We start from the raw sequence: 26,758 nt of genomic DNA on the forward strand, positions 1-26,758 counted from the left end.
GATCGCCCTCCCGCGAAGCTGCTGCCGGCGGCGGCGCCCCTCCCCTGGCAACTCTCCCGGGCTCTGCCCAGCGCCGGGATCGCCGCTCGCTCGCGCTGCAGGGGCCGCGTTCCGTAGCGGGCTGCTGGGCGTCGCTCGCTGCGCTCTCGCTCGCTCGCTCGCTCGCCCCCGAGCCGAGCCGAGCCTCGCCTGCCTGCCTGCCTGCCTCGCCTCGCCCCCTCCCCCGCCCGCCAGCTCGCCCGCCCGCCCCTCCTTCCCGCTGCCAGCCCGAGCCGAAGCGGAGCGGAGCCCGGGCGGCTCATTGCGGAGCAGCGCTGCAGCCGCGATGGCCACGACTGTGACCTGCACCCGCTTCACCGACGAGTACCAGCTGTACGAGGAAATTGGCAAGTAAGGAGCCGGCGCCGCGCCTAGCGCGGGACCAGAGAGGGGCGCGGGCAGCGCGGGGACCGCGCCCTGCGCCCGGAGCGGGGCCGCCCCAGCCTGGCCCCGAGCGGGGGCTGCGCCGGGCCTGCGGACCGGCCGCTGCTTCTCGGAGAGCCGCGCGGGGAGGAGGCCCAGCTGGTGCCCGGGCGGGCGCAGCAGCCTCCCCGTCCCACGGACGTGGCTCCATGGGCCGGCGCGGGGGCGCCCGAGGAGGACGGGGCTCCCGGAGAGAGGCTCGCCCGCAGCGCAGCGCAGACATGACGCACCTTGCGGAGCCATGGACGGCGATAACGTGGGAGCGGGCAGGCCAGGGCGCGCGCGGCTCGCCCGACGCTGCCGCTTGCTCCGCGCGGGCGAAGCCCCCCGTTTCTGGCCCAGCCAAGCGCCCTCCTTGCCCAGCCGTCGCCGCCACCCCCCGCGGCGGCTTGCCCCTCACTCCGCCGCCGGAGCGCCTTTTTCTCGCCGTGCCTGGAGCAGCGACACCAACTTGCTCGCTCCCGGTGGAGATTTATTTTCGGGCGCCCGAGAGAAGGGGGCAGGCTGCGGCTGCGGCGGCGGCAGCTGGAGGGGCGCTGCCGCGGCCGGTCCCAGTCTCCTCACTGCAGTGGCGGCGGCGGCAGCCCAGCCGCTTGCCCTGCCCCGGGATCGGGAGGGCGCTCGCCTGGCTCGCGGGCCTGCAGGGGAAGCACATGGCCCGGGAGGGACGGGGGGACGAGGACTGCTGTGGCCCGGCCCGTGCCGCTGGCGCTGCGGGCGAGGGAGCACCGGCGCCGCGGCTCCAGCCCGAGCGGGGCTCCGCGGCGAGCGAGCGAGCGCGCCCGCCCGCCTTGCGCACTCGCCGCGGGCGCCGCGTGCGTGGGCTGCGCCGGGGGCGGGAGGCTCGCGAGCAGGTTGCTGGGCTGCACGCCGTGCAGCGGGGGCGGCTGGCAGCGTGTCTGCCTGGCGAGGAAGCTGCTGGGAGGGGCGGCATCTGAGTAATTGGTGGAGGGTGAGGTAGGTGAAGCGGGTGACGGGCAGCCCGCGTCCTGCCAGGAGAGGAGAGGAGAGGAGCGCGCTGGCGGGGGCCGGCTTATTTCCCGGTTCCTAGAGCCGGGGAGCGCCTGGGAACGGGCCATTGCGTAACGCCGGGAGGGGGTGAACCCGCTGCCCCGTTGCTGCAAAGCTCGCTTTTTTCTCTCTCATTGGGAGAGGTGCTGAAGCACAAACCTCCTTGGAAGCCCTGCTCTCCTTTTTCTCCCCGTCCCTGCCCCTGACGTGTGAGATTTGGCAATAGTTGCTCCATGGTGGGGGACTCTGCTCATGCTCAGGGGCATTCTCCAGGTTTGTGTGGGATGGAGGAGTAGTGGCTCACTGAGAGTGGAGACTGGCTATTGAAACCATCTGGACCGAACCTTCATTCCTAATAATTGAGCCCTTTATTGGTGGCATCAGTGCTAATGGGCATGAGACAAATCTAGGCAGCCTTTGCTAGGTGTCGTGAGCATTTACCTAGTGATCTGGCTGGTGGCCAGGAACTCTAAGTGCACTCTCTCTCTCTCTGTGACCTTTCTGCACAGTCCCAGAGCAGAGTTGTTTACCTTTCTTCTTTGTGTCTTGCTGCTGAGCAGCTCCGTGGCCCGTGTGGCACGCTCAAGACACCAGGCTGCAATGGGCTGGCCTTGGAATGAACGTGCTGCCGTGAGCAGATCCTGGATGCGGGGCAGCAGTTACTGTTTCCCAGCAACTGGTACTCGGAAGCACACAGTTTTTAAATTTGGAGGTTGCATCAAGCTATCACTCCGAGTAGCTGCATCTTCCATAAATACGCCTGATTGCCCTTTAAAGGTGGCTACTCACCGAGTAGCCCTCGCCACATGTGCCGGCAATTTCCATAAATGCGTTAAGTACGATGTGGAGGAGCTCTCCCTCTTGTTTGCTCTGAATCTCTTCTTGATCAGCTTCACCTGACCTGAGTTTCTGGTATTATCAGAGGAGACAAAAGATGTCTCTGTCCATTGCCTCCACAGCATGCGTAGTTTTATTAGGAACATTGTCAAACCTTGTGTTATACTGATTGGCAGCTCTGTCAGGTTCCAGGCAGGAGTTTTTCTAGCCCATCCTGTAGGTGCTGGAGATTTAGCTTGTGACCTCCTGCATGCAAAACAGGTGTTCTCTTCCTGAGCTATAGTTCTTTAATCTCATGCTGTTCCTGTTAGTTTTCATTTTTCTACAATACAAAGTACAGAGCATGGGATACTCCAGTGCTCAAGCTGATGAACACAGGCCTGTAGCTGTATAATGTATGGAGCAACCTGCTCAGGCATGCCTGGTCTAACTTTTGAACTGAAGCAGTGCCTACACCTTAGTTTGGTTTGCAGAAGCTGGCAGGTAAGGCTTTTTAATGCAATGACCACAAAGAATGCAGATTAATGGATAAAAGCACAGACTAGGCTGTGATATTTTTCTGGGTGGTTGCTAATCATAGGCCTAAGGTACCAGTATACATTAATCAATAAAAGGCATTTATTTTAGAGATAGTATTAATAAGTTTTTTGGTCTGTCAGGTGCTACAAGATTCTTGTTTATTTTTTACCCTGTACCTTTGTTAATGGCAGGGTTCAGTCCTGGGATATCTGAAGCTTTGGCTATTGGGTAATTCATAAACAAAGTAAATAGGTAAAGTAACCATGAAGGCGAGAGTGTTGCTCAGTTTATGCAAAGTGCCCTTTTCTGACTGCATATCTATAGGCAGCCTTCTCAAATTGGACTCTGGCAGAAAGAAGTCCCATGTTTAGTGAGTCTGAGCTGCAGGGCAGAAACTCAAGCACTGGCACATAGGAGCCTGAACATCTAATTTTGCAACTGTGCATCAGAGAGGTTCCCAAAAGCGGATGGGCAGCTGTTCTCCCAAGAGATTGCGGGGAAGCATTATGACCCTGAATACACTAGATCTTCCTCTCTCTTAATGCCCCCTTTATGATGCAGTTTCTTTCCCTTCCTCATTTTAATTGATGTCTTGTACCTTACACTTGAGAAGATTTTGGAAATACCAATGATTTAGGGGCCTTTAGGGGGTAGGATCCTCTTGGCAGGATATATGCCCCACTTATGGATTTCGCCTATGTATAAACACTCTTCTCTGAATTGCTGAGCTATTTCATAATGTCAGTAGGACCAGCAAGAGTTTCAGATTTATATATTATAAATCTTATAAGGATAACTAGGTCATATACTTGATAACTGGATTCAGTTGAGGATCCATGAAATAACCCTCAGTATTCCAATATTCACTCCCATCAGCACTTTTGTTCTGCTAGCAGCTGGAGAGGGCTAGCTGTGTTTGTCTGATCTAGCAAACCCAAAAAGAGCCATGCAACCTTGTAAATTAATAGATCTGTTGTGGCATAAACTACCATGGCCTGGAGCCACTTCATTTAATACATGCTACCCGCTTCCTCCTTGCAATAGCATTGCTGATCGAGCAGTTTCCTCTCTTCCCTACTCCCTTAAATCAGACTCTCCTTGATTATTTTTCTATAATTATCTTTGATTCAAAGCCAGGTATGTTTTTCTTTTCTTTTTCTTTTAGTTTGCCATTATGCTGCTGCTGCTGCTGGCTGCATCTGTCACTGAGTGAATTTCCCTATAGTTCTGTGCTTTTATCCAAAAAGACATTCCTTTACCCAACATTAAAAGTTTCTTTGCATTTTCTAGACAGGGGTGGGTAGGGGGACTGTGATGGGCGAGTGATTTGGACCGAGAGTAGGCCTGGCCCAAGACATCTTGCTGCCTGAAGAGATGATCAAAAAGTTTCCCCACCTCAGTCCATTCCAAGTACAGCAGCTCATCAGACTAACAATTGAATGTATTGTGACACCGATCATAGGATAAGCTTTTCCGCAGAGCGGCAGGCTGCCTTCCGAGGCACCGAGCTGGCTGTGTGGCCCTTCCAGCTGTGCCCTGTACTGACTGGTTGCTATTCCCTACCCTCCTGCCATCTGTTGCCTGAAGCACCTGCTTCACTTTGTCTAGCGGTGGGTCTGTCCCTAAGCAGCATTTGTCAGATCCGTAAAGATAAGCATGTAAGAAGAGCCATGCTGGATCAGAGCAAAGTTCCACCTAGTCCAGTTTGCATAGTGGCCAACCAGCTGTCATGGAAAATCTGCAAGTAGGACATGAGTGAGACAACACATGCCCAGTCGTGTTCTCATCATCCGGTATACCTAGATATTCTATCTCTGATACTGGACCAGCAACCATTCCTAGCCGCCTTCTCCATACATTTGGCCCTTTTAAATTCACCCAAATTGGTGGCCAGTTTTGTGGCAGTGAATTCCATCGTTTAACTATAAAGAAGCCCTTCCTTTTACCTGGCCGGAATCTTCCACCAGTCAGCTTCATGAAATGACCCTTTGGTTGGCACCTTTCTTTGCTTTCTCCACGTCTGTGCTCCTCTGCCATGTCTTCCTCACTTGCCATTCCTCAAAGTGTAACGCTTCTAACCTTTCCTCCTAGGACAGTTTCTCTTGATATTGTGAATTGCCTTTTCCTGCATGGTTTTCAACACTACAATATCAATTTTTAAGTTCAGTGTCTACAGCTGGGCAGAATATTCCAACTGCGGCATTCCTTTCCCAATTATGTAAAACATGTATGATGTACGGACTTGCAAGCTTAGATCTCATCAGCATATATGTGAAGTTAGGATTTTTTGCCTCAGTGTACCTCACTTTATGTTTGCTTACATTGAAACACAATTGCCATTTTGATGTCCGTTTACCTATTTTGGAGACAACCTTTCGGGGGTCTTCATTCTCCCACTCTGTTCTGACCACCCTAAATGCTGTGGTGTCACTTGCAAACATGGCCATCTCAGTCACTCCTAGTTCCAGATTATCTATGAACAAGTTGAAAAGCACCAATCCTAATTCAGATTCCTGTAGGATCCCACTCCTTACATTCCTCCATTGAGGGAATTCTCTGCATTTATTCTCTGCTTTTTCTTCTTTGACAAGTTGCTGATTCGTAAGAGAACCTCTTCTTTTGTTCCATGACTGTTAAGTTTGCTCAGGTGTCTGTGATAAGGGACTTTGGAAGTCCAAGCAAGCAAAATACTGGGTCGCCTGTGTTCATATTTGAGACTCTTTTACACTGAGAACCCTGAAAGTTTTGTGAAGCAGGATTTACCTTTGCGGAAGCCATGTTGATTTATTTCAGCAGAGTTTGTCCTTCTGTCTGCTTACTAATTTTATCTTTAATAATGTTTTCAACCCATTTACTCAGAACAGATGTTAAGTTAATTAGCCTATGATTTTCTGAATCCCCCTTTAAAGATTGGTGTTGTCCATTTCTGTCAGAGAGGGGCCTATCTTGTCAGATGATCAGCAGTTTCACACTTGTGTTCTGGGCCTAGTGGTGTATTAGTTTACAATTTGTTGATAAGTTTGAGTACTTCACTTTGAGCAAAACAGCAATGATGCAATCCCCTGAATCCCTTCTTGAAAATATCATTTCAGGCATAAGTATCTGTCCTACCTCTTCTGTAGTGGAGATACTGAGTGTGTCTGCAAACTTTTTATTCTCCACTGAGAACCAGGGTGCTATAGGGGTCTCCCAAGTCCTAGTCAAGCATAAGAATACAAGAGCCCTGCTGGATTAGACTAAGGGCCCAGCTAATCTAGCTTTCTGTCCACACAGTGGCCAGCCGGCTGCCCACAGAATACAGGATAAAAATGTAGCAGCAGCTTCCTGCTCAAGTCCCCAGTAACTGGTGACATGGACATACTGCTTATGATCTTGAAGTGGCATATAACCCCCAGGACCAGGAGCCATTGATAGCCTTCTCTCGGAATGTGTTAAATCCTTTCTTTTAAGCCATCCAAATTGGTAGCCATCGCTCTGTCTCATGCATGCCAATTCCACAGCTATGCTCTGTGTACCTTTTATCTGTGCAAAGAAGTATTTCCATTCATTTATGGCATTTCTAAACTGTTCAATAGCTCATGTTCTTTAGGAGGATTACAAACAGTTAAAAAACTAAAATGGCTCAGAACATTTCAGATACCTTTAAAAATATAAAATGAAATGTAATGCAATAAAATACAATGCAAGAAACAGTACAAGAATCAGTAAAACAACAATAATCTAGAACAGGGTCTCTAAAATGCCTGGGGGGAAAAGGGAACCAAAGAGATAATAAATCAGGTGCCAAATGAACCTCTTTGAGGAGTTGTTTCCATAAGTGGGGTGCCATGACTAAGGTTCCTGTGGCCACCCACCTAATTTTCTTTGGCAGGAACCCCAGAGGAGGGTTTTCATATAGTTTGATACTTATACCTACTTTTCCGCTAAAGAGCTTAAGGCAGGATAAATGGTTCTCCCATTTTATATGCATACCAGTCCTGTGAGGTAAGCTAGTCTGAGAGAGACCAGGGGCTCCAGGTCACCAAAAAGGCTTCACATGGCTGAGTAATTTGCAGCTTGGTCTTTCCTAGAGAGTTTGATGCTCTCACCTCGTCTTTCCCAGCCTAGCTGATGCTGAGAGTTGTAGCCCTGATATATCGGTTGGGGAAGGCTGCTCTAACCATTTCATCACACTGGCTCTCAAATACGAAGCTTTGAAAGGACCACTTCTGGGAAATCAGAGCCCTTCTGTCCAAGTCTGGTTCTGACCCTTCAGTACATTGACTTGCTCTTTTACTGGAATCACGTCCCTGTGTTTGTACATTATTTTTCCTTTTTGTGGGATTTGGGAATGCGAAAGGTGCTCAAAGATAGGCCAATTCTGACTGGGACTTTTAAACCTAATTCTGTTACTCCAGCATTGAGAAAAGTGTGAGTGGAAGAGGGCAGGCCTCTGCAGAGGCCCCGATTCCTTAGAAGGGTGCATTACCGACCCCATGCAACTGATTTTTGCAGTTGTGACAGCACAAGCAGCTCCATTCATTGTTGTGAGCAAAGGAGCAAAGCAGGGTCCTGTTCAGCTTCTTGCTGAAAATGACTTGTGTTGATATATTAAATACGATGTTTGATGCCGATAGAGTTATAGACTCTTTTGAAGTCCATTGATTTCGGTTGGTGGCAATGAAAGCATTTGCTTAACTGTTCTGAGGAGATCGATGGCACTCAAAGTGCTCAGGGTAAGGCTGAATTCTGCCCTTACTATGCAGTTTCTTGCACTCGGTATTGTGACTATCTATTATCAACAGCCAGCCAGGATGGAATTTGAATCTGTAATTGTCACTGTATTCTGGAGTTAAACAGAAGAGGAAGATTGGAGGGAATTTAATGGTGTTATTGGAGCTGTGCTGAAATCCTGGATTGGTGGATATTTTCAGCATTGTCATCTAGAAGTCAAAATTCTGGGTTTCATTTATTGCTCAGTAGCCCAACCAGGCTTTGCACTGATAATGAACTAAAACACAAGAAAGATACAGAGTGTCAAAATACAAGAGGAACTAATAAGAGGGAAACGATTTAACACACAGCAACTGATTGTTGCAGGCACTCGATTCATGGGGAGGCAAAACAGCAACAACAAACCAAAAGTTACTGGTGCAACATTGTGGAAGCATTCTGCCTTGGCCTCAGTTGCAGCAGCAGCAACAACAAAAACCCTTCTCCCCTGAAGCCAAGCAGACGCATTTAACGGGGTGATATGCCAACAAAATAATCTGTTCCAGCCAATAAAAATAAGAAGTTACCTGTAAATCTAGCAGTAAGACAATGAGCAACCAAATCCTCAAATCTAGTTACAGTAGGCATTTTAGGACAAAGAAACCCAAGTCCTCTACTTTGAAGGATTCAACTGTTTGCACTACATTGGCCCTTACAGTGCCCATTAACTGCAGCACAATTAATCTGCATGTAGTTAAAAAGCCACCGAAAACCGTATGTGTAGATTAAAGGAAAGAAAGGGGGGCAGTTTCCCAGGAGAACTGAGCAACACTTGGCCAGCAGTACCCTCGTAGTCTGGAAGGCCACGTCGTTAGGCATCCTGAGACTTCTCTACGATTGGAAGGCCCAGTGTAAAGCCCAGCTTAGAAAAGCTTCCACTTGTCTTGGTGGTTGAGTATTCTGCCCCAGTGCCTTCAAATGGCAACGAAAGCAAAGGAGAGGCTTGTTGAAAAATATCCTAAACCAAAAATAAGTAACTGCTTTTGGAGCTAAAGCTCAGGCTGTGTCTCCTTAGACCATGGGTCTGCAAACTACAGCCCAGGGGCCGGATCCGGCCCGCCATGTCCCTTTATCCGGCCCATTTGGACCCGCTGCCGCCCACCTTGCCCCACACGTGGGGAGGCAGCAGTTTGCTCACTCAGAGAAAACGATCTCCAAGCGAGCAAGCCACTGCCTCGTGCGCTCACCTTGCGGCACATGCCCACCCCGCCTCGCCTCGCCTCCCCGCGTGCCCCGCCCCCACCTCAGCACGCCCCCCCGCATGCACCCCCCCCGTCCCTGCACTGGCCCGTGTGCACCGCCGGCACTGGCAGCTTGGCACTGGCCCCCTGGTGAAAAAGTTTGAGGACCCCTGCCTTAGACAGTTGCCTTGGAAAACTCAGACAGGCACGGCCAAATGGTGCTGCCAGGGCCGTGGGCAGGAGCCCAGGTGGGCACGTTCCCCTGAAAACAATTGGAGTAGCGTTCTGGTAGACACATTTCAAGACTATATCCTGTAGGAAAAAGTGAGTGACATGAGCTGTTCCTACTCTGGTATGTTATCTTCCAGTTTAGCCTGAGTACGTCTGGTGGTGGGGGGGAAAATATAATGAATTCTTGGCACCCCTTTCTCTCTTCTAGAGTGGAGAGTTATTTATCTCTTTGTATGCGATGTTATGCAAGCTACCTAATGGCATATTTTCAAATATGTATAGTACATCTCCCTCCTCCATATATAAACATGGTGATGGATGCATTAAATTTGGCTGTCCTAAGAGTGATGCCTGGAATTAGAGTATATCATATATACATACAGAGAGAGTGGGGTGGGAGAGAGAAGGCAACCAGGGAAAGAAAACATGCCCAGAATTAGGAAATATGGAGATTACAGAGATCTACTGAAGTAAGGTTTGACTCTGAGGGACTGGAAACTTTCATTCACTGTGTATTTAAGGCAATATCAGATTGCACACCTGGGCCCTTGGAAGTTTTGAAGCATGACGGTCCCGCAGTGTCTCAGCATGCATACGGTGCCGCCTCACTCCCTTTCTTCCAATCTCTCTTCAAAACCTTGCCTTTGGCATATTATTTGTCACAGTAGCCAGTTGGGTTAGTACTATGGGGAAAATGAGGAGGGTCCTGCTTAGTAGAAGGAAGGGCCCTCAAATACAGGAGGGCTGGCTTACTACATGGTTAAGTGGAGTAGTACACATTACTGTCTAAAGCCACCTCCACCCCAAGCCTGAACTCCAGAGTTTAAAATTACCTAGCTCTTGACAGCTCTATGTCTCTGCAGCGTGTGCTCCCCCGTGGTTCCCCTCCTATTGACCATTGCAGAGTGTGACCTGTTTGCAAGAAAGTTGGCTCTTGGTGGATGGAATGCTGGCTGAGGTGTGGGCACATCCGCGACGGTCTTGGTGGTCAGTCAGTCACTCTCACCCAAGCCTACCGAAATGGAGGGGCGTGGGAGAACAGTGTGGGCTGCCTTGAGTTCGTTCGAGGGAAGGTGGGATATAAATCAAATACATAATCAAACTATGCATTTCTAAAAAGTAAGGTGCAACACTGTGAGCCAGTGTGGTGTAGTGGTTAACAGCATGGGACTGGGACTCAGACGACCTGGGTTCGAGTCCCCGCTCGGCCATGGAGCCAGCTGGGTGACTTTGGGCCAGTCACAGACTCTCAGCCCAACCTACCTCACAGGGTCGTTGTTGTGGGGATAAGATGGAGGAGGAGAGTGATGTAAGCTGCCTTGAGCCCTTTGTAGGAAAAAAGGCAGGATATAAATTGAAAAAAAAATAATAAAACATACAAGGAATGGTGGAATATTGGCAATGCTACAGCCAATCTAGGGTTATGAGAGCTGCAGGGATATGGAGAAGATGCAGAGCACAAGTTCAAGTGAATGCTGTTCCAAGAGTCTTTGGAGTGGGGGGAAGTTTAAAGGAAGGCCTGTGAAGGAGGCAGGAGAGATAGCCAGGCATAAGGTTGCTGAAAATATGACCCTGGTTGTGATGACATGCCTGTCTGAGCAATTCTCCTTTTCTATGTAAGGTGCTTAAGTCCAGGGTACCAAGACAAGCTTCTTTTTATCTCAGGCTTTTAATGGATGATGTATTTTTGTTCTTCCTGCTGTTTTACTGTTGTGCGTTAGCTGTTTTATTGTGCTTTTGTTAGGGTTGTTGTTGTTTATTGAAATGTTAAGTTATTGTTTTAATTGTTATTGAATCTTGCTTTCTCTAACATAATTAAAATGGTTTACACTCTTCCCCTGATCCTCCTGCAGTACACACTGATGAAAAAAGACACACAGTTACTATGACCTAATAAACTAAAAGGGGTGAAGGGCAGAAAACAAATAAAACAAACTTAGGAAATAGTTCATCTAAATATTTGAGAAGGCAAGAGAGATTCAGAGGTTACATAACCAGACACATGGTATTTATTTGACAGACACAAGTATCTCTATTGTCAGTCACTATACATAGTAGTTATTGATATATTCCAAATTAATAGCCAACACAAATCTTGGAGATGGAATTGTTCCTGGAATTAGTCTGGGTCCTTCTAAACTGGCTTGAGCTCTTATTACTTCAGATTATGAAAAGTACAGGGGACAGCAGGCAAAAGATACTATTATAGTCCCAAAGTTATTGTAACCTGATGCATCTTTTCTACTAATTAGCCACATGTGATGTCCAGGACCTCCTAATTATATTGCATTTATTAAAGCATTTATACCCCACTTTGTGATAAACTTCCAAGGAAGCTAATGAAAAGTAACAGTAGTAGCTTCTCTTGGGAGTGTGTGTCTGTGTTTAACCACCAGTCTCCTTGTATATACAATACAATTTCAATACAGCACCTATCTGAAAAAAACTCAGAACAAAAAGGGTTTGGCCTGAGTTATTCATGTTCTAGGTATCTAGAACACTGTATTGTGTTCTGCAGGGGGCTACCCTTGAAGACAGTCTGGAAACTGTAATGTGCCTTCCAGAGCTGCTCCCCACCCCACCCCACCCCACCCTGAGCCAGTCAATTAGAGCCCATTACATCAGACTCGTGCTAGCTTCTTGGTTGTCTATCTGCTTTGGCTTTGTTCTCAAGGGTACCATTTTTAAGCTTAAATTTTCTGGAGCCTAGAATATCTCAAGAAATTCTTCTGTAAGAACCTGCCCCAAAACTTAATTCTGCCTTCAAGGCCCTATTTTTATTCTACCAAGAAACGGAAATATAGCAGATCTTTTCAACTGTGACCCCCCCCCAAAAAAAAAGAAAGAAAGAAAGAAAGAAAGAAAGAAAGAAAGAAAGAAAAGGGAACAGCATCACTAGAAGGTCTGTTTGTGACTCCAGTGCTGTTTGTTTTAAACTTCTGAGAATTTAGAGTTCATGATGCATTCTTCTAAACCAAAGAAGGATTTCGTGATAGCTCAGAACTTAATAACAGAGTTAAGTGTGAAGTCTGGAAATTGCTCATTTTTCCATCTCCACAAACTGATCCCCTGCCTTTTTTACATGTGCCTGAAGTAGCATGGTCTAGATCAGTGGTTTTCAACCTTTCCGCAGCTGGGGACTGGTGAAAACAGGAAAACCACCTCGGGAACCGCTGAGGCAGAAACAAAAAGCACCATGCACATAATACAGTATTCTGTGTATTAATTTCCAAACACAATTAAAAAGAGAGAAAATGCTCCAAAACAACTAGAAACTGAGCAACTATAAATGCCAACAAAAGAACAAAATGCCAACATTGGCACAACGTGACTCTAGCCAGCTCCCGCAGAACCGTCTCTCCCCTCCCTGCCCTCCCCCCAGTGGTACCAGCACACCCCTGCGAACACAGTGCCAACTGAGGAAGAGGTGGTGGAGCACAGCCAGCCCCCACACCCGTCCAGCATTAGTGGGATGCACCCTCCCCACCATGGACTGGCCGGAAATCTCCCACGGAGATTTCCTGGTCCACGGACTAGTGGGTGAAAACCACTGCTCTAGATAATTGACTGGTACTTTTGATCGGACCCCCGCAAGCTACCAGCTCTTCATCTTTGCTCTGCACACCTCCTATTTAGGGGCCATTCTGTATTCCAGGAATTGGCTTGGGGACCATTTCCAGTTTGCAAACCACCCAGAGAGCCCTCTGGGCTATTGGGGTGGTATATAAATGCAATCAATCAATCAATCAATCAATATTTGAACAATTCATGAATGGTCATGTTCCATAATAAAGTTGTCATCACGCAGCAGCAGCAAAGGCTTTCTAGACACAGAGCACAGGCATTTGGCTAGCATGAGGTCCATGTGCAAGTATACACACCCTGGATTTGTATTTCCAGTGTGTGTGTGAGAAAGCGGTGCAATCAAATGTGTATGAAATAACATGTGTAGACTTGCTTCTTTTCTTTGTAAGTGAACCTGTGAGCAAAATGTTTACCACACCTTTATTAAAACTTTATAAGGCCAGGTCCTGCTGGGGAGGCTTCGTAGCTCAGGAGTATGTACATGTTCTTCCTGTAGAAAGGACAGTCCTTGGCGTCGTCTGCATTTAAAAAGGTTCAGAGAGCAGCTCAGGGGAAAGAAACAGGAAAAGGGCCTGTGATCCTGGAGAACTACTCATGAGCAATACTGGGCTGGAAAAATAAGCCAAGTCACCTGGTCTAAGGCAGCTTCCTAAGTATCGGGTTGCTTAGAGGGCTGGAACTTGGACTGTGAGCCAGCTCTGCTTTGGATTAATGCACAGGGACATTTGGGTGCGATACCTGATGCACAAAGATTCACATGGCTGGTAAGGCCGGTAACTGCGGGCCTTTTTACCATGTCCAGCTGATGCAGTTCCATAGATTAACCGCAGACTTTCAAGTGGTGGTTTTTAGAACAGCTGTTTTTAGAGGTTTAAGAAAAACCTTCGGAGGTACTGTTCAGCAGCATCTTCCCTTTCCAGCTGTCTGGGAATTGTCTCTTAAGAATAATAGCTGTATTATAGCATTGCAAAAGGAATGTTGTTTTGAAACGCAAAGCAGCTCAGCCAATGGCAGTCGATGCCCAGGCTTTGATGGCGTACCAAAGAACTTGGTACACCATCTGCCCTGCAAATGTGTGGGGCATAACTCCAGTGCTATGCTGTCTGTGCCCGGGTGGGTGTGTAATTAATTTCCTGGGCTGGTATAATTAATAATAAGGGTGAACACTGAAGTGAATAAGGCTGAAGGAATCTGTGCCTCCCTGAGTGGTCTTTTTCTTTTCTTACATTGGGCTTGGAAAGGCCTGTTAAGCTGGCGAAGAGCCGTGAGCACAACTTACAAGCACTGTTCAAACCAACTGCCCATATATCATGGCTGGTTGTACTGAAGTGAAGGACTTTACTGCAAACTCGAGGATGGTTTTCTGAAACCAGCAATATACATTTCCTGGGAATGGTGCATTTAGTGGTTGTCATAACACCTGAAGGAAGATGTACAAATGAGTGATCTTTCAAAACTGAGGAATCTGATTGACAAAGTACTGTGGGGTGGGGGGTGGGGGGAGATGCCTCTCTGTGAGACTAGAATGGTCTGCTTAGAAGGGAGTATTGCAAAAAAGAAAGAGGCGGAAGACAGAAGAAAAATGGGAAAATGTGCCAATTTCTATCTTAATACATGAACAGATGGAAGCTGATGCTTAAAGAATCTCACCTTTGCCCCTATTTTTAAGAGTGGGGATAATTAACAAAACCATTTTTAAGGAATATGCCATTCACAGTGTTTTGAAATTGCAGTGAGATTAAGATTAGAGTCCTGTGCACTCTGATTAAGTGGGACTGATGTCTGAGTAAACATGTCTAGGATGCACCACACATGTGTTTTTTTTAACAAAAATATACTAGCTTTTTGTGCATATAAATCGGGCTTTAAGGAAAGACCCCCGCTTGCCGGTAGTGCACCTGCTTTACATGTAGAAGGTCCTATGTTCAGTCCGTTGCATCACCACTTAAAAGGTTTGGGTAGCAGGTGAAAGGAAAGGCTTAGAGCTGGCAGTTCATCCTCGAGATGCCAGTCGGACAGGACAATACTGCACTAGATGGACCAATAGTCTGACCTGGTGTAAGGCAGCTTCTTGTGCCATGAGCAGAGTAGGGCCAGCCACTTGCTTCTCTCTCTCTGACATGACTTCTCCACCCTACTTCTGCCTGGGTTCAATGCTATGAGCAGTTTGTCACTCCTATATGGAGGATCCTGGGATGCTTCCAGGCACCCATTTTGACCAAAGACTGCAACCCCAACTGAGCAGAGGAGAAATTTGTGGATGAAAAGGAAGAGGGAGCTCCTGTGCCCACCTATTAAACTCTTAATTCAGCTTTTGGTCTAGACTTGAGTCTTGCAAAAGCGATTCTGGGGTTGGAAAGGAATATTACTTCATTTTTAAAGGTTTATTATATTTTATTAATATTAAGTCATACAGAGTCTAAGGTGTGATCACAAGTTTTATAAGGGATGCGAAACAGCATAATTTGTTCACTGTCTGTTACATCCTTGGAGATCCTCTGCAGGGGAAGGAAGGCCTGTGAAAGGATTGGAGGGGTTTCCATGGTAGAAAAGTAGCTCTTTCTGGGGCCATTGTACTGGTATGGAAACCTTTTACATGTATCTGCCTCTAAACCTGGTGCAGTAGAAATTGCCATGGGTACATCTAACAAGTAGCATTTTCCCATCTCCTGTGAATTTAGTACATTGTTAAATTTAAACCATTAAAATAAAGATAGGTCTGTGAGTGTGTGTGAGAGAGAGAGCACATGCTCTTATGCATATGTGCCTGCAGAGGGGGTGGGTAAAGATTATTTAGGATTAAATAGTTTGGAATGAAAGAATGTAATATTGTGCCCAAATGTACACTCTTTAAATAAAAATTAATTGCTGCTTAGTTCTGTACACAGAACTTGTAATATGAATTTGCCAGTTTGCATGAGAAGGGATGTTGAATCTGTTTTACCAGATCTTGGAGATGCACCTTAAACCGTGTTTAAGGCTGCTGCCCTATTCGTGCTTACCCAGGAGTGAGTCCCACTGAATATGGCATAGGATCTTACTGTTAAAAATAAATTCTAGAAAAACAGACCTGCTTTTTGTATGTATTTTTGGAGTTATAGACTTGAAGATTTAGTTTAAGTCAGAACTTTCCAGCTATTGAGAGACTATTCATGAACTCATAAGCTCATCTGTTGCATTCCATTATCATGAAGACTCAGACCCTGAGTAATGGATCCGCACCTTTCTGATTGGCTATAGTGCAGGAAGTACTCTGGGCTAGCTAACTAAATACCTCATGGTAAACTTTGAATTCCTGCAGGGACTATGCAGCAACTTTATAATTGTGTATTGTGTATTGGATTGTTGTAGCAGTGATTGTGTATTGGGCTGAATGGCCTGTCTGCTCTGGCTTACAGTTAGAGGGGAGAAGAACCAATTTCTTAAGGCAACAGTAATATTAAATAGTGGCTTGGCTTGGAAAGCTGGTGCTTTTGAGAAAGAGTGCAGGTTTGGTTTTATAACACAAAGGCATATATAAGCAACGTTTTTCTGCCAGGATTTATCCAAATTTTCCCAACAATGACAGCCCCAAAGCATGTTGCCTCAATGGAATAAGAAACGTTTTTTGACATTTTAATATCACCAAGGAGTTCCATGTACATGGCTCTGCCTCTCTCTCATGATCACAGCAACATGTGATGTGGGTTGTGTCTAGAGGAAGGTACTAGGCCAAGGTTGAGCTTGAGAGTGGGGATGTGAATCCAGGCCTCCTCAATCCTTGTCCAGTTGCAAAACTCTTGCTTTTTTAAAAGGGCCCCCTCTTCTTCGGTTGAATCAAATCCTTTCCTTTAGTCCTGCATAATTTATATGAGTTCCAATATCAGAGTCTCTGGATTTGAGCTTCTTCAGGCTGAGCTGGCACACTGCTTGCCCACTGCTTTCTTAGTGGCCTGGAAACCTTGTGCCCAGGAGCTGTAACCCTAATTTGCAGAAACCCATGTTTAGATTTCCAATTTGGACAGGCAGCCCATTTTTTGCCCACCCTTCTTTGGTGTAGTGCCCTTGCAGCAATGCCAGTTGGACCTGCTGGCAGGTTCCAGCCTTCCTCTAATGCTGTACTGTGCCAGCACTATGGCAGATGGCTCCTCTCTTAATCTCCTCCCTTTGGATTTCCTTTGCCTCTCTTTGAGCAAAATGACACTCTCCCCTGGAAATGGGTATCTCCCAATTCCTTCGGCAGTTGGCATGTCTGCCCAAGTTATCCTAACAAGTATTGAAACTGGAGCTTTTTGAACAGGATTTAATACTCTGCTCGTCCTGGAAAAAATCTTCTTCTCCTCATAACCTTCTACATTTACAAAGAGGACTCTTGTTTGTGTTGTTTACTCTTGAAACATGAACAAACAACTCTAAAATCACCTTTTCTGCAAGCAAAGTTATTCTAAATGTCCAAGGTAGTTAAAGAAGATTGATTTTGGCCCACATATTTAGAGAGAAGAATGCAGATTTACAGAGAAAAAGACAGGGAAGATACTTGAATCTAGAAGATGGTTTCATAACTACACACTGGATTTTAAACAATCTAGGATGGTGCGTTGAGGTTTTGCAGGGTAAGCTGTTGCTGCTATACACTGAGATGAATTCTGCATTCAAGGCAGCCCACTTGGCATTTACTGCAGTAGTCTCCAAGGCTAGATATCTGGAATTAACTATTCAAGCTAGGCTTTCCTCATCAGAATTCAAATGCTGTGTTCATTTTAAGGTGGGGAGCAGACTTTTAAATCAATACTATACAGCTTACTTCATCTGAATGGAGAAGAGTGAAGAGACATGCCAAATGCAATGTTTGTGAAACCAATTTCCAAGATGCCGTCAGTCTAGAATGCCTAAGAACCAGAACCAGAATGGGGCTATTTAGGCTGGCTTTGCCCTCAGTGGCCCAGTTATGTTCTGTGGGAAGATGAAAACATTCTGCAATTTGGGACACAGCTGGTGTGGGGTAGGGATAAAACCTGCCCTAAATAGTGAGATCATTAGATCAATGGACAGATTTCATCCTTTATCAGTGAAGTCTCTAGTCTGCATCCTTTTAATTTCTCCAGGTTGGCGAATGGCTGCTTTTCATTACTATGAAGAAAAGTAAAACAACATAGCGGGGGAATAAAAGGGAGAAACATTCTGGTCCCTGCAATCTTAACATGGGGTAGCCTGGCCTCAGCAGTAGGGTGTGTGAAATGCATCCTTATGAAAAACACCCAAATATGCATCCTTGTTTCCATTTATTGCAGTATATTCCCCCCCTCTCCTGCCCACCCTGTCATAATAAGCATTTTGATAGCATTTGTTAAATAAGATTATGTTGGCAAAAGTGCTGATATATTCATTTCAGTGCTGAATTCTGTGGTATAGAATTTCAGCAGTATTTCTGCTTTTTGTTATGAATACTTTATTTCATCTAATCACTTGAATTTAATCTTAGTGGAGTACCTTTTCCGTCTGATTGTTTTCTGTCTTGCTTTATGTGCTTTAAAATGTATTAACAATTTGAAGCATCTAGAGTTAACAGGAGAAAAAAATTACAGGGATCTATGAACAGATGAATAAAGGTATGCCACATGCTGAATTTGGTTAAGGAGGAGACTCTTCCTTGGTGGAAATAGCACAGACGAGGGGCTCAGAAGCTCTTTCATCTTGAGGACCCAGTTCCATTTTAGTTAAGTTTTTGGGGTCCACATTCCAGTAGTCCTCCAGCCAAATGCAAGATAGATGAAAAATACCAGTATATTTTAGCTGGAGATAGCAATCCTATAGTCCCTTAAGATTGTCTGAGAGGGTCATAGGAAATGCTTTTCTCTTGGTGCTTGGAATCTGAGCCATCCTGGAAACTAGTCAAACAATATTTTAGAGTATATTTTACTTACAAAAGTAAATGTTGGGTTTAAAGTTTGGCAATAACTTGGATTTTGGAACTTTGCTGGATTTCACCCAAGTTTTGTGTGTAGATGCAGTCTAGATACAGTGCCACACTATCAGGATCATGCACTGCTATGTGGGGTTACAAATCAGACAGCACAGCTCTCTTTTTGCAGGTGGCCACGTAGGAGAGGGCAGGTTTCTAGTAACTTGGGTGTTGCCTAGTGGTTAGAAGGTTGGACTAGGACCCAGGAGACGCAGGTTCCAATCTCTGCAGATCCATGAAGCTCTTGGAATGCCTTTGGGCCCTCACTCTCTCTCAACCTAACTGACCACCTAATTTTATCAGACTTCATGGACCTCTAAGCTGATCTGGGTGGTGTCACAATATTATCCAGGCAGTGAAGAACCGTTAAAAATTACATGGCACAGGCCTTGTAGAGCAATAAGGGGGTGGAGGCAACTTAAGTTTGGTTGCATAACATGGTGTTCTTGCATGCCCAAAGCAGATGCTACAGACTTGAACTACTGCTGTGGTCTGGGCTACAAACCAAGTAGTTGGCAGTTGGTTGCAGAGCTTGAAGATACGGCTACTGGGTATCATTTGGCTCTCTGTAAGGTGTCAATCTGAGTGGCTTTCATACATTAGTGTGACTTGAGAGGGAGAATAAAACCTGCACATATTTACAGGCCTTGTCAGTTTTAACATGCACTTCCTGGCACTTTCATCCAGATGAAGACCGAGTTGTGGAGTCACTTTTAGTGCAATTGGTAGGACTTATTTTTAAGAAAATGTATTTATAATTGGTTGTTAGAAATGCAGTGCAACAGAATCCTGGCCTTATTTCCTTGGGTACAGTTAAGGGAAAGATGCTACAGAGTCAAAGTAACGTCCTTCCTTGGAGAAGGCTTTTCCTCACTGATCGCAGAACTCAGAAGGGCCATCTCAGTGACTTTGATTAGTATTGTAAAAATTGGGGTGTGGAGAGACGAACACATGAAATCTGTAGCCATGATGCGGAAAAATGATTTTATTTTTTTCCCCTTTCACTTGGTATGAAAAACAATTGAAACATTAGTGGATCGGAAAGAAATGAAAATATGATGATGCATTTTATCTCACTATTTTCCCCTTGCAAGGAACCCAAAGTGGGTTACGCAAGTCCAATTGTATTCTCAGAAGAACCCTGTGAAGTAACTTAGGCTGAGAGTGAGTAACTGGCCCAAAGTCATGGATGAGCTACAAGATGTCCATTCCAACACTCATGACCACAGCACACTGGCTGTCTCATCAACATGGAAAAATATTTGTTTCATGAAGTATTTTCCTCATATTTTTTCCTCTACAAACACGAATGGCCTTTGTCTGTGTGTGTTAATGCCAGGACTAATATATTTTAAAAATAATCACATTTGATCACATTTTGTATCAGTAGTTAAGCAAGCCTACAAGATAGTTTAGTGTTGAGCAACTTGCTGTTTGAAAAGGAAAAACAATGAAAAAACAAGTATTTCCATTTCTTCTTTCAAAAGTTTTGGAACACACTTTTCTAGGCAAGGATAGAAACTAGTTTAGCCTCTATTAACTATCTGTAAAATGTTCAGAGTATGATGTCCCCTAGAATACTAAATTAGGGCAAGGAAAAATGGGTCTGATCTTGTAGCTGTGAATACGGAAAAATATTGTTGTTTCTATTGCTTGGTTCTCGGGGCTTTGAATTCATGCTCCATTTAGTGCAGGTCTGTGCAAAGAACTCTGTGATATAGGTTAACCTAAGGAACTGCTGTGGATATATGTTGCCAGTGAACTTTGTGGATGAGTAAGAGTTTGATCTGGAGTCTCTCCTATACCCAAGGCCATTGCAGGTGGAGTATGCACCATGATTCGCCTATATTGTAAAATAGTGTTGTGCTGTCCGTTCTCTAGCTTTGCCACTCCCACAGGCTCTGTGGTTTCTTTCATTGTAAGCTTCTGACGCCCTTCTTCAAGATTTTCTCAATATCACCCCTCCACCCACAATACATTCTCTTTATGTCGTGAGTTTTATGACATGGACAGAAAACCCAAGCACTTTCCGTACGCAAGTGTATTTACTACAGGATAGCAAACCACAAATTGTACGTCTCACGGTCTTCATAACCTCAGTGGATCCACTTTGACAGTTTTAGCTGAAGAATCAGCAGTGGAATCATTTGTGATGCAGCCAGAGACCGGCCTGGTGGTCAGAACCCAGGGCTGAGCAGGGTTACAGGCCTGGCCACACTGTTTCGCTGTGGTTTGTGGATACTGCATTGCCTCGAGGGAAATGTTTTTTCTCCGAATAGAAAGACCATGACTCATCCAGACAGAAACCAAGGAACAAGATGGACTAAGATTGCAGGTTTTTGTTTTATTCTCCCTTTTTTCTTTGTTCTGCACTCTAGGAACTTTTTTTGGCAGAAGTTCTGGCACAACTGGCAGTGTTCTCTCTGCAGTGTTTCCCTCTTCTTTGACCTCTGGCAAAGCTCTCATGCTGAGGTTGCTGTGAAGTCGAGTTACAATGCCTAGATTGCAGCTAGTTTCAAACACCAGGAGAATGTGGCATCCAAAGGACCCCCTCCTACTTGTCATCTTGGCATTTTAATCCACACTCTGGGTCCTCTTTCTTCTCCTCTTTTCTCCCCTCATTCTCTTGCTTATGGCCGCTTTGTTTCTTGATCCTGCCCTGCACTAATTATCCCTGTTATCAATCCAGGACACCTATTGTTTCCATGGAAACAGGCTGTGATGTCAAACACAAGATCATGACTTCTTCATGCACTTGTGAAGGAGAAGCCTTAGCTGAGGGGGAGACAGCTGCTCTCATTCTGCATAATTTTCAAGGGAGGGATTTCTTATATCCCAGCAATAAGTTCAAAGCTGGGGGATGCTGGCTTATTGCCACTATCCTCCCCAGCTGCCTGTTAGTTCATAAAAGCAGGAAGAGCAAGTTGGGTGGGTAGGAAGATACAATCTCCTGTGATAGGGGGGACTGGATACCATATGGATTTCTCATGCAGGGCCTCCCAGATATCCTAGTAGAACAGTTGACTTCAAATTTCTGGTCAGGATTTCAGATGGTGGATAAGTTCTGCAGGTTATTCAGCCACTCAGCTGGGTTTAATTTGAGCCCTAAGAATAGTAAAAAGCTGCCTTTTACTGAGGTAGATCACTGGTTCATCTAACTTGGTTTTGTCTACCATGAGGTCAAGATCTTTTCTCATTGATACCAGAATAATCAGCTCAAGTTGTGACAATCTAGGTTCCGGCTAGATAGCAGGAAAAGTTTCCTCACCGTCAAGAGCAATACAGCAGTGGGATCTGTTGCCTAGAGAGGTTGTGGGCTCCACCTCACTAGGGACATTCAAGGTGAAACTGGACAGCCATCTGAGTGGGATGGTGTAAATTGGTGTCCTGCAACAGCAGGGGGTTGGACTCGATGGCCTTCATGGCCCCTTCCAACTCTTCTATGATTTTATGAAAATAATGTTTATCGAGGACTGGGTCTGTGAGGCTGATGGAATAAGAAGCTGTTTTGGGGATATGGAAGCTGTATAGGGAAATAATGTGAATTCTTCCACATCCTTAGGAGTGATGATGATCTTGAATGAATTCAGAGTGTTGCACCCCAATTTTCGTTTCATGGAGTTAGACACAGCAAGTAGGCATATAATGCCTGCATCTTAAAAGTCCCTTCAAACTTCTTTACAGGGTTTATGAGCAGGGCTACAGGCCAACATTCTCTGTGGTGGACAAACAAATTATGCAACCTGTGCGAATTACGGAGGTCTGCAAAAGTTTGCTTCTTTTCTGTTTTGCTGCTGCAAGCCGTGGAGAGGGAGAAACAGCCACAAGGGATCAACACAGTGCTGTCCTGCCACGGACTGTTCCGCTTTGTGTCTAACTCTCCTCCCTCAATTACTGCATTTCTCAGATGTCACCAAAAATTGCCAACTCATATTCAGGTATGTTTTATAACCTTAAGGGCTAGAAATTCATCGCCACCCTGCATCTCCCCCTTAAAACTGATATGTGGTGTTTGTTTATTTTTATCTATTTTTGGATTTATATCCTGCCTGTTTCCTACAAAGGGCTCAAGGCAGCTTGCATCATTCTCCTCCTCCATCTTATCCCCACAACAACCACCCTGTGAGGTAGGCTGGGCTGAGAGTCTGTGACTGGCCCAAAGTCACCCAGTTGGCTCCATGGCTGAGCAGGGACTAGAACCCAGATCACCTGAGTCCCAGTCCAATGCTCTTAACCACTATGCCACACTGGCTCTCCTCCACCACACTGTTTATCAGGATATCATTTGGCTGCTGAATTGTCTAGGGTATCATCTTGGGATGCTTGGCGTTCTCTAAAGGAGTGAGACTGTGGCCTTCCAGATGCTGTTGAGCACCAAATTCTGTTAGGTCCCTTACTTCTGGTTTAGTGGCACTAATGAAAACATTGGGTGATTTTCAGAGAGCCTAACAGATTATAGCTCACCAGAAGCTGATGTCATTTGCAAAAGATCCCTGATCCAGTCTCTGGCAGCTTTAGTTAAGGAGAGCATCATGCTGCACATGATGAGAGAGATTTCTGCATGAGACTCTGTAGGAAGGAGCCAGTCAGAGTAAGCAATATTGGTCTAGCTAGCTGAACCAAATAATCTGAGATGGCTAAAGGCAGGTTTATATATTCAGCCTACAACTGAAAGTAGAGGTTGCCTCTTTGTAGAGACATGCAGTGACACTGTCTTGGCTTGTCTTGTGATGGGAGCGTTATAAAATGCTGGATTGCTCTTTACTATGTTGCTCTTCTTTAAATGGGTTCATTTTATTCAAAATAGTTCATCACTCAAGATTGACAGGGCAGCCACAAGTGATGAAGCCATGTGTCTTTTCCGCTGCCTAGTGAAACGAAGCCTTTAAAGGAAGCTTTTGGTAGAGCTGCCTACCAATTATTGTTGGCTTTTGCTGTTTCCCTCCTAGAACCCCTCTTGTGGATAGTTTTGTATCCGCTGCTGTTTTGTTTTTGTTTATTGGTGTATTTTGAGTCTGTATTTGCTGAATTGTTTAAGTGTTAGCCACTCTTTATTTTATTTGAAACATCAAGCTATGAGGAGCTGGACATTGGATGGGCAATCCAGCAATAGGCTATCTTGGTTCAAGGGAAAAGGCAGAGCTCAGCCAATCGAGTTGGGATGAAAAGATACTAACCAGTTCAAGAGAAAGTGGCTATTGAAATGATAAGAGCAAAAAGCAGCTGTTCTGGGAGAGCCTTTACCATCCAGGAATCCAAGGGCAGCAGGGCATGTCTGATTACTTGGCAGGCAGAGGCTGTGTGTACTTTATTATTAGAATGCAATGGCAAAAACTAAAGCACAAGGTTAGGCTGATTCAGCTGCCAGAAAGCAACACACAACAAAATGTAAAATGGAAGGATTTCCTGTCTTCCGTGGCTAATGCAGCAGTCTTAACACTTGTTCCACAACTTGTTCCATAAATTACTTATTAATTGGACACCACAGTGAAGGTTCACACATGATTAAAGTAAACTATCTTTTCATTTTCCCTTCCCCAAAATGTGCATCAGCTAGATTTTAGCTGAGTTAAGTAAAAGAATGTTTTTACATAGTTCTTGACAGCTATTCGGCAGGTATCCTCTTACAAATTTTGCAGATACTGAATTTTCTTTTACCTGTAATTGTAGAGCAGAATTAATGGTTCTTCTTCCTGGTCTCTGGGCATCACACACATGGGTTCCGAATCTGTGCGGGGTCTATTCTTGGGAAGATTTTCCAAGGTAGACTTGTTCCAGTGGAAGCCCCTCCCCTCCTCCCCAGTATATGTAGGAGGAGCTCCCGCCATTTCCCCCAGTTCTTTTCCAGACACTGTTGTGGGTCCCTCAGGTCTTTCCCCAAGGGATCTCCCAGTGTTAGTATTGACTCTTTCTTCTATCTTTCTATTGACCTCTTTCTATCTCTTGTTCTCCCGTTTGCTCTGTTCTCGATCTTTCCTGGAAAACCCTGCTCTATCCCTCATTACACTCTTTAAAAATCAACAACAACGACTCCTCTTACAATCCCTCCTCCTATCATAGTCTATTTTTGGATTCTTCCTCTTATTTCTTTTTCTGTTTTCGCTTTTGCACGATGGCACTGGAGGTGCCTGTTTGGAACTGTGTCCACTGTGAAAGTTGCTTGCCTGCCATGGACAGGCAACCATTGTGCTGCTTTTGTTTGGGAGAGGACCAGCGTGCGGATGCCTGTGCACACTGCCACACTTGCCCTGGAAAACTGAGCGGGCCAACTTCAGACCGAGTTTTGGAGCCATGCCCTTTTGGCTATTGACTCGGTGTAGTGGTTAAGAGCCTGGGACTGGAACTCAGACGATCTGGGTTCTAGTCCCCACTCGGCCATGGAGCCAACTGGGAGACTTTGGGCCAGTCACAGACTCTCAGCCCAACCTACCTCAAAGGGTTGTTGTGGGGATAAGATGGACGAGGAGAATGATGTAAGCTGCCTTGAGTCCTTTGAGGAAAAAGGCAGGATATAAATTGAAAAATAAATAAATAAAAAAATGGTGGTGTCATCCACCTGGTGCGCGGCCTCCCCGTCCCACCCTCCACTGGCCACTGTGCTGTCAGCTGTCCTATCCATGCTGCCATTTTTCCTCCGAGCATGCCGAGGAGGAACATTGGGCCAGGAAGGCCGAAAAGATGGTGGAGACTCAAAAGGGCAAGCACAGAAAATGGCTTGGGTGCCATTTTCCACTAGCTCTTTCAGACCTGGGGGGCCTTGTTGTTTACCCAGGCTGACCAACGCAGTGTGTGATGCCTTCTGCTCTCAAGCTCGGGTCAGCCAGGGTTCAATGGGAGACACACTCCTTTTCCTTTGGGAAGGAACTCTGTTCTGTCTGTTCCCATCATTCCCACTGATCACTAGGGTGCCGGTGAAGATCTGGGGGGAAGGCACCTCCTGTATCCTCATCATGCCATGATCTGGAAGGCTTTGTTTGTCCGCCTCCTCTGCCTGTCCAACCACAACTTCATCCAGCTCTTCATCGGACCTCGTCTCTTGGGACTGAGGGATGATCTTGCACCTGGACAGCGGTACCTCACCGTGTGGAGAAACAGTTGGTAGAGTGGGAGATTGCTCTCTGTCCCTCGATACAGGTGATTCTGGATGTGGCCCTGTGACTGAACACGAGGCATTGCTACATAGTAAAATGCGCCAGGATTAGTAGGATATATGTGTATGCATGTACACATACATGTGGCCCCCCAGCTGAGCCTTGGGGCTAGAAAGGTTATGCATGCTGATTCTATACCATGGTCATTCTGCTCCCATCCAGGTATGACACAGAGCCCATCTGCCTGGACTGTTCATGCCATTCATGCCAATGGACCATTTGGTCATCTGTGTACTCAGGACAGAGCATGTTCCTTGCTGCATTTTAGCTCATGAATGTTTTATCACAGGATCCATATTGGGAGAAACATACGGAAGAATTCTGCATACCCTCCCTCATATTATAGGCATTGTGTGCTGCAGGTTTTTGTAGCTTTATGTTCCACAACTCTTATGCCAGCTCCCTAAATAAAAGATGGAGCAACTGGAAATGTCATGATTGGGAAAACTTTGGAGCCCAAAGGGTCCAAAACTGCCCTTGCTAGACTTGCTGCCCTTGCTAACAGGTATGTCTCTGAAAAATCCCCACATAGCAGAGCACAGCATCGCTTTGATCTTTGTAAGTGAGGAGCTTCCCTTCCTCTCACTATGGGGAAGACACCCTAGGGCGAGTTGGTTATCACTGTACGTGGTGGCAGTGGGCTTTTCCTTCATTCTGCTTGCTGGGGACAGTGACCCCCCCCCCCCATAATCACGAATTCATATTTGGGTAGTGCTTCCCTCTCACTGGCTTTGCTCATCTTTTTCACTGCTGCCTTGTATCGAAGTTGCTTAGCAACCATCCCACTATTAGTTCCTCTCTCTCACTTGCTTATTTGTAGACCTCATGCTGTCCTGTAGCTCTCCCACAGTTACATGTGCAGGAGCTGGGAGTAGCGGGCTGTTGTAGGCCTCTAGTAACTGGGCCAAGGGTGACCGCGAACGAACACGCTCTGAACGGCTTCTGCTCTGTGGGTTTTGCAGTGCAGATGTGGCCACCCTCGGATTCGATCAGCAACTGCTCTCCATGGTCCGCTTGGTGGACAAGGAGCTTGGTATTTGCAGAAAAGACAGGGCATCTGGCTTTGCTTCATGGCTTCGTGTATTTGA

At 46.0% G+C, this 26,758-nt stretch overlaps 1 protein-coding gene across 9 annotated transcripts in view; it reads left to right on the forward strand.

The window, feature by feature from the left end:
• The first annotated feature begins 246 nt into the window (after positions 1-246).
• Positions 247-26,758, forward strand: part of CAMK2B (calcium/calmodulin dependent protein kinase II beta) — a 204,059-nt gene continuing 177,547 nt past the window's right edge. For all 9 annotated transcript variants that reach the window (XM_044437287.1, XM_044437296.1, XM_044437289.1 and 6 more), the window contains exon 1: positions 247-390. In XM_044437287.1, coding sequence (XP_044293222.1) covers positions 326-390 — 65 coding nt within the window. In that variant the 5' untranslated portion in view covers positions 247-325. The remainder of the gene's footprint in view (positions 391-26,758) is intronic.

The sequence above is a fragment of the Varanus komodoensis genome, unplaced genomic scaffold (genome assembly GCF_004798865.1).
Source record: "Varanus komodoensis strain SLA01 unplaced genomic scaffold, ASM479886v1 scaffold30, whole genome shotgun sequence".
In the NCBI taxonomy this organism is placed as follows: domain Eukaryota; kingdom Metazoa; phylum Chordata; class Lepidosauria; order Squamata; family Varanidae; genus Varanus; species Varanus komodoensis.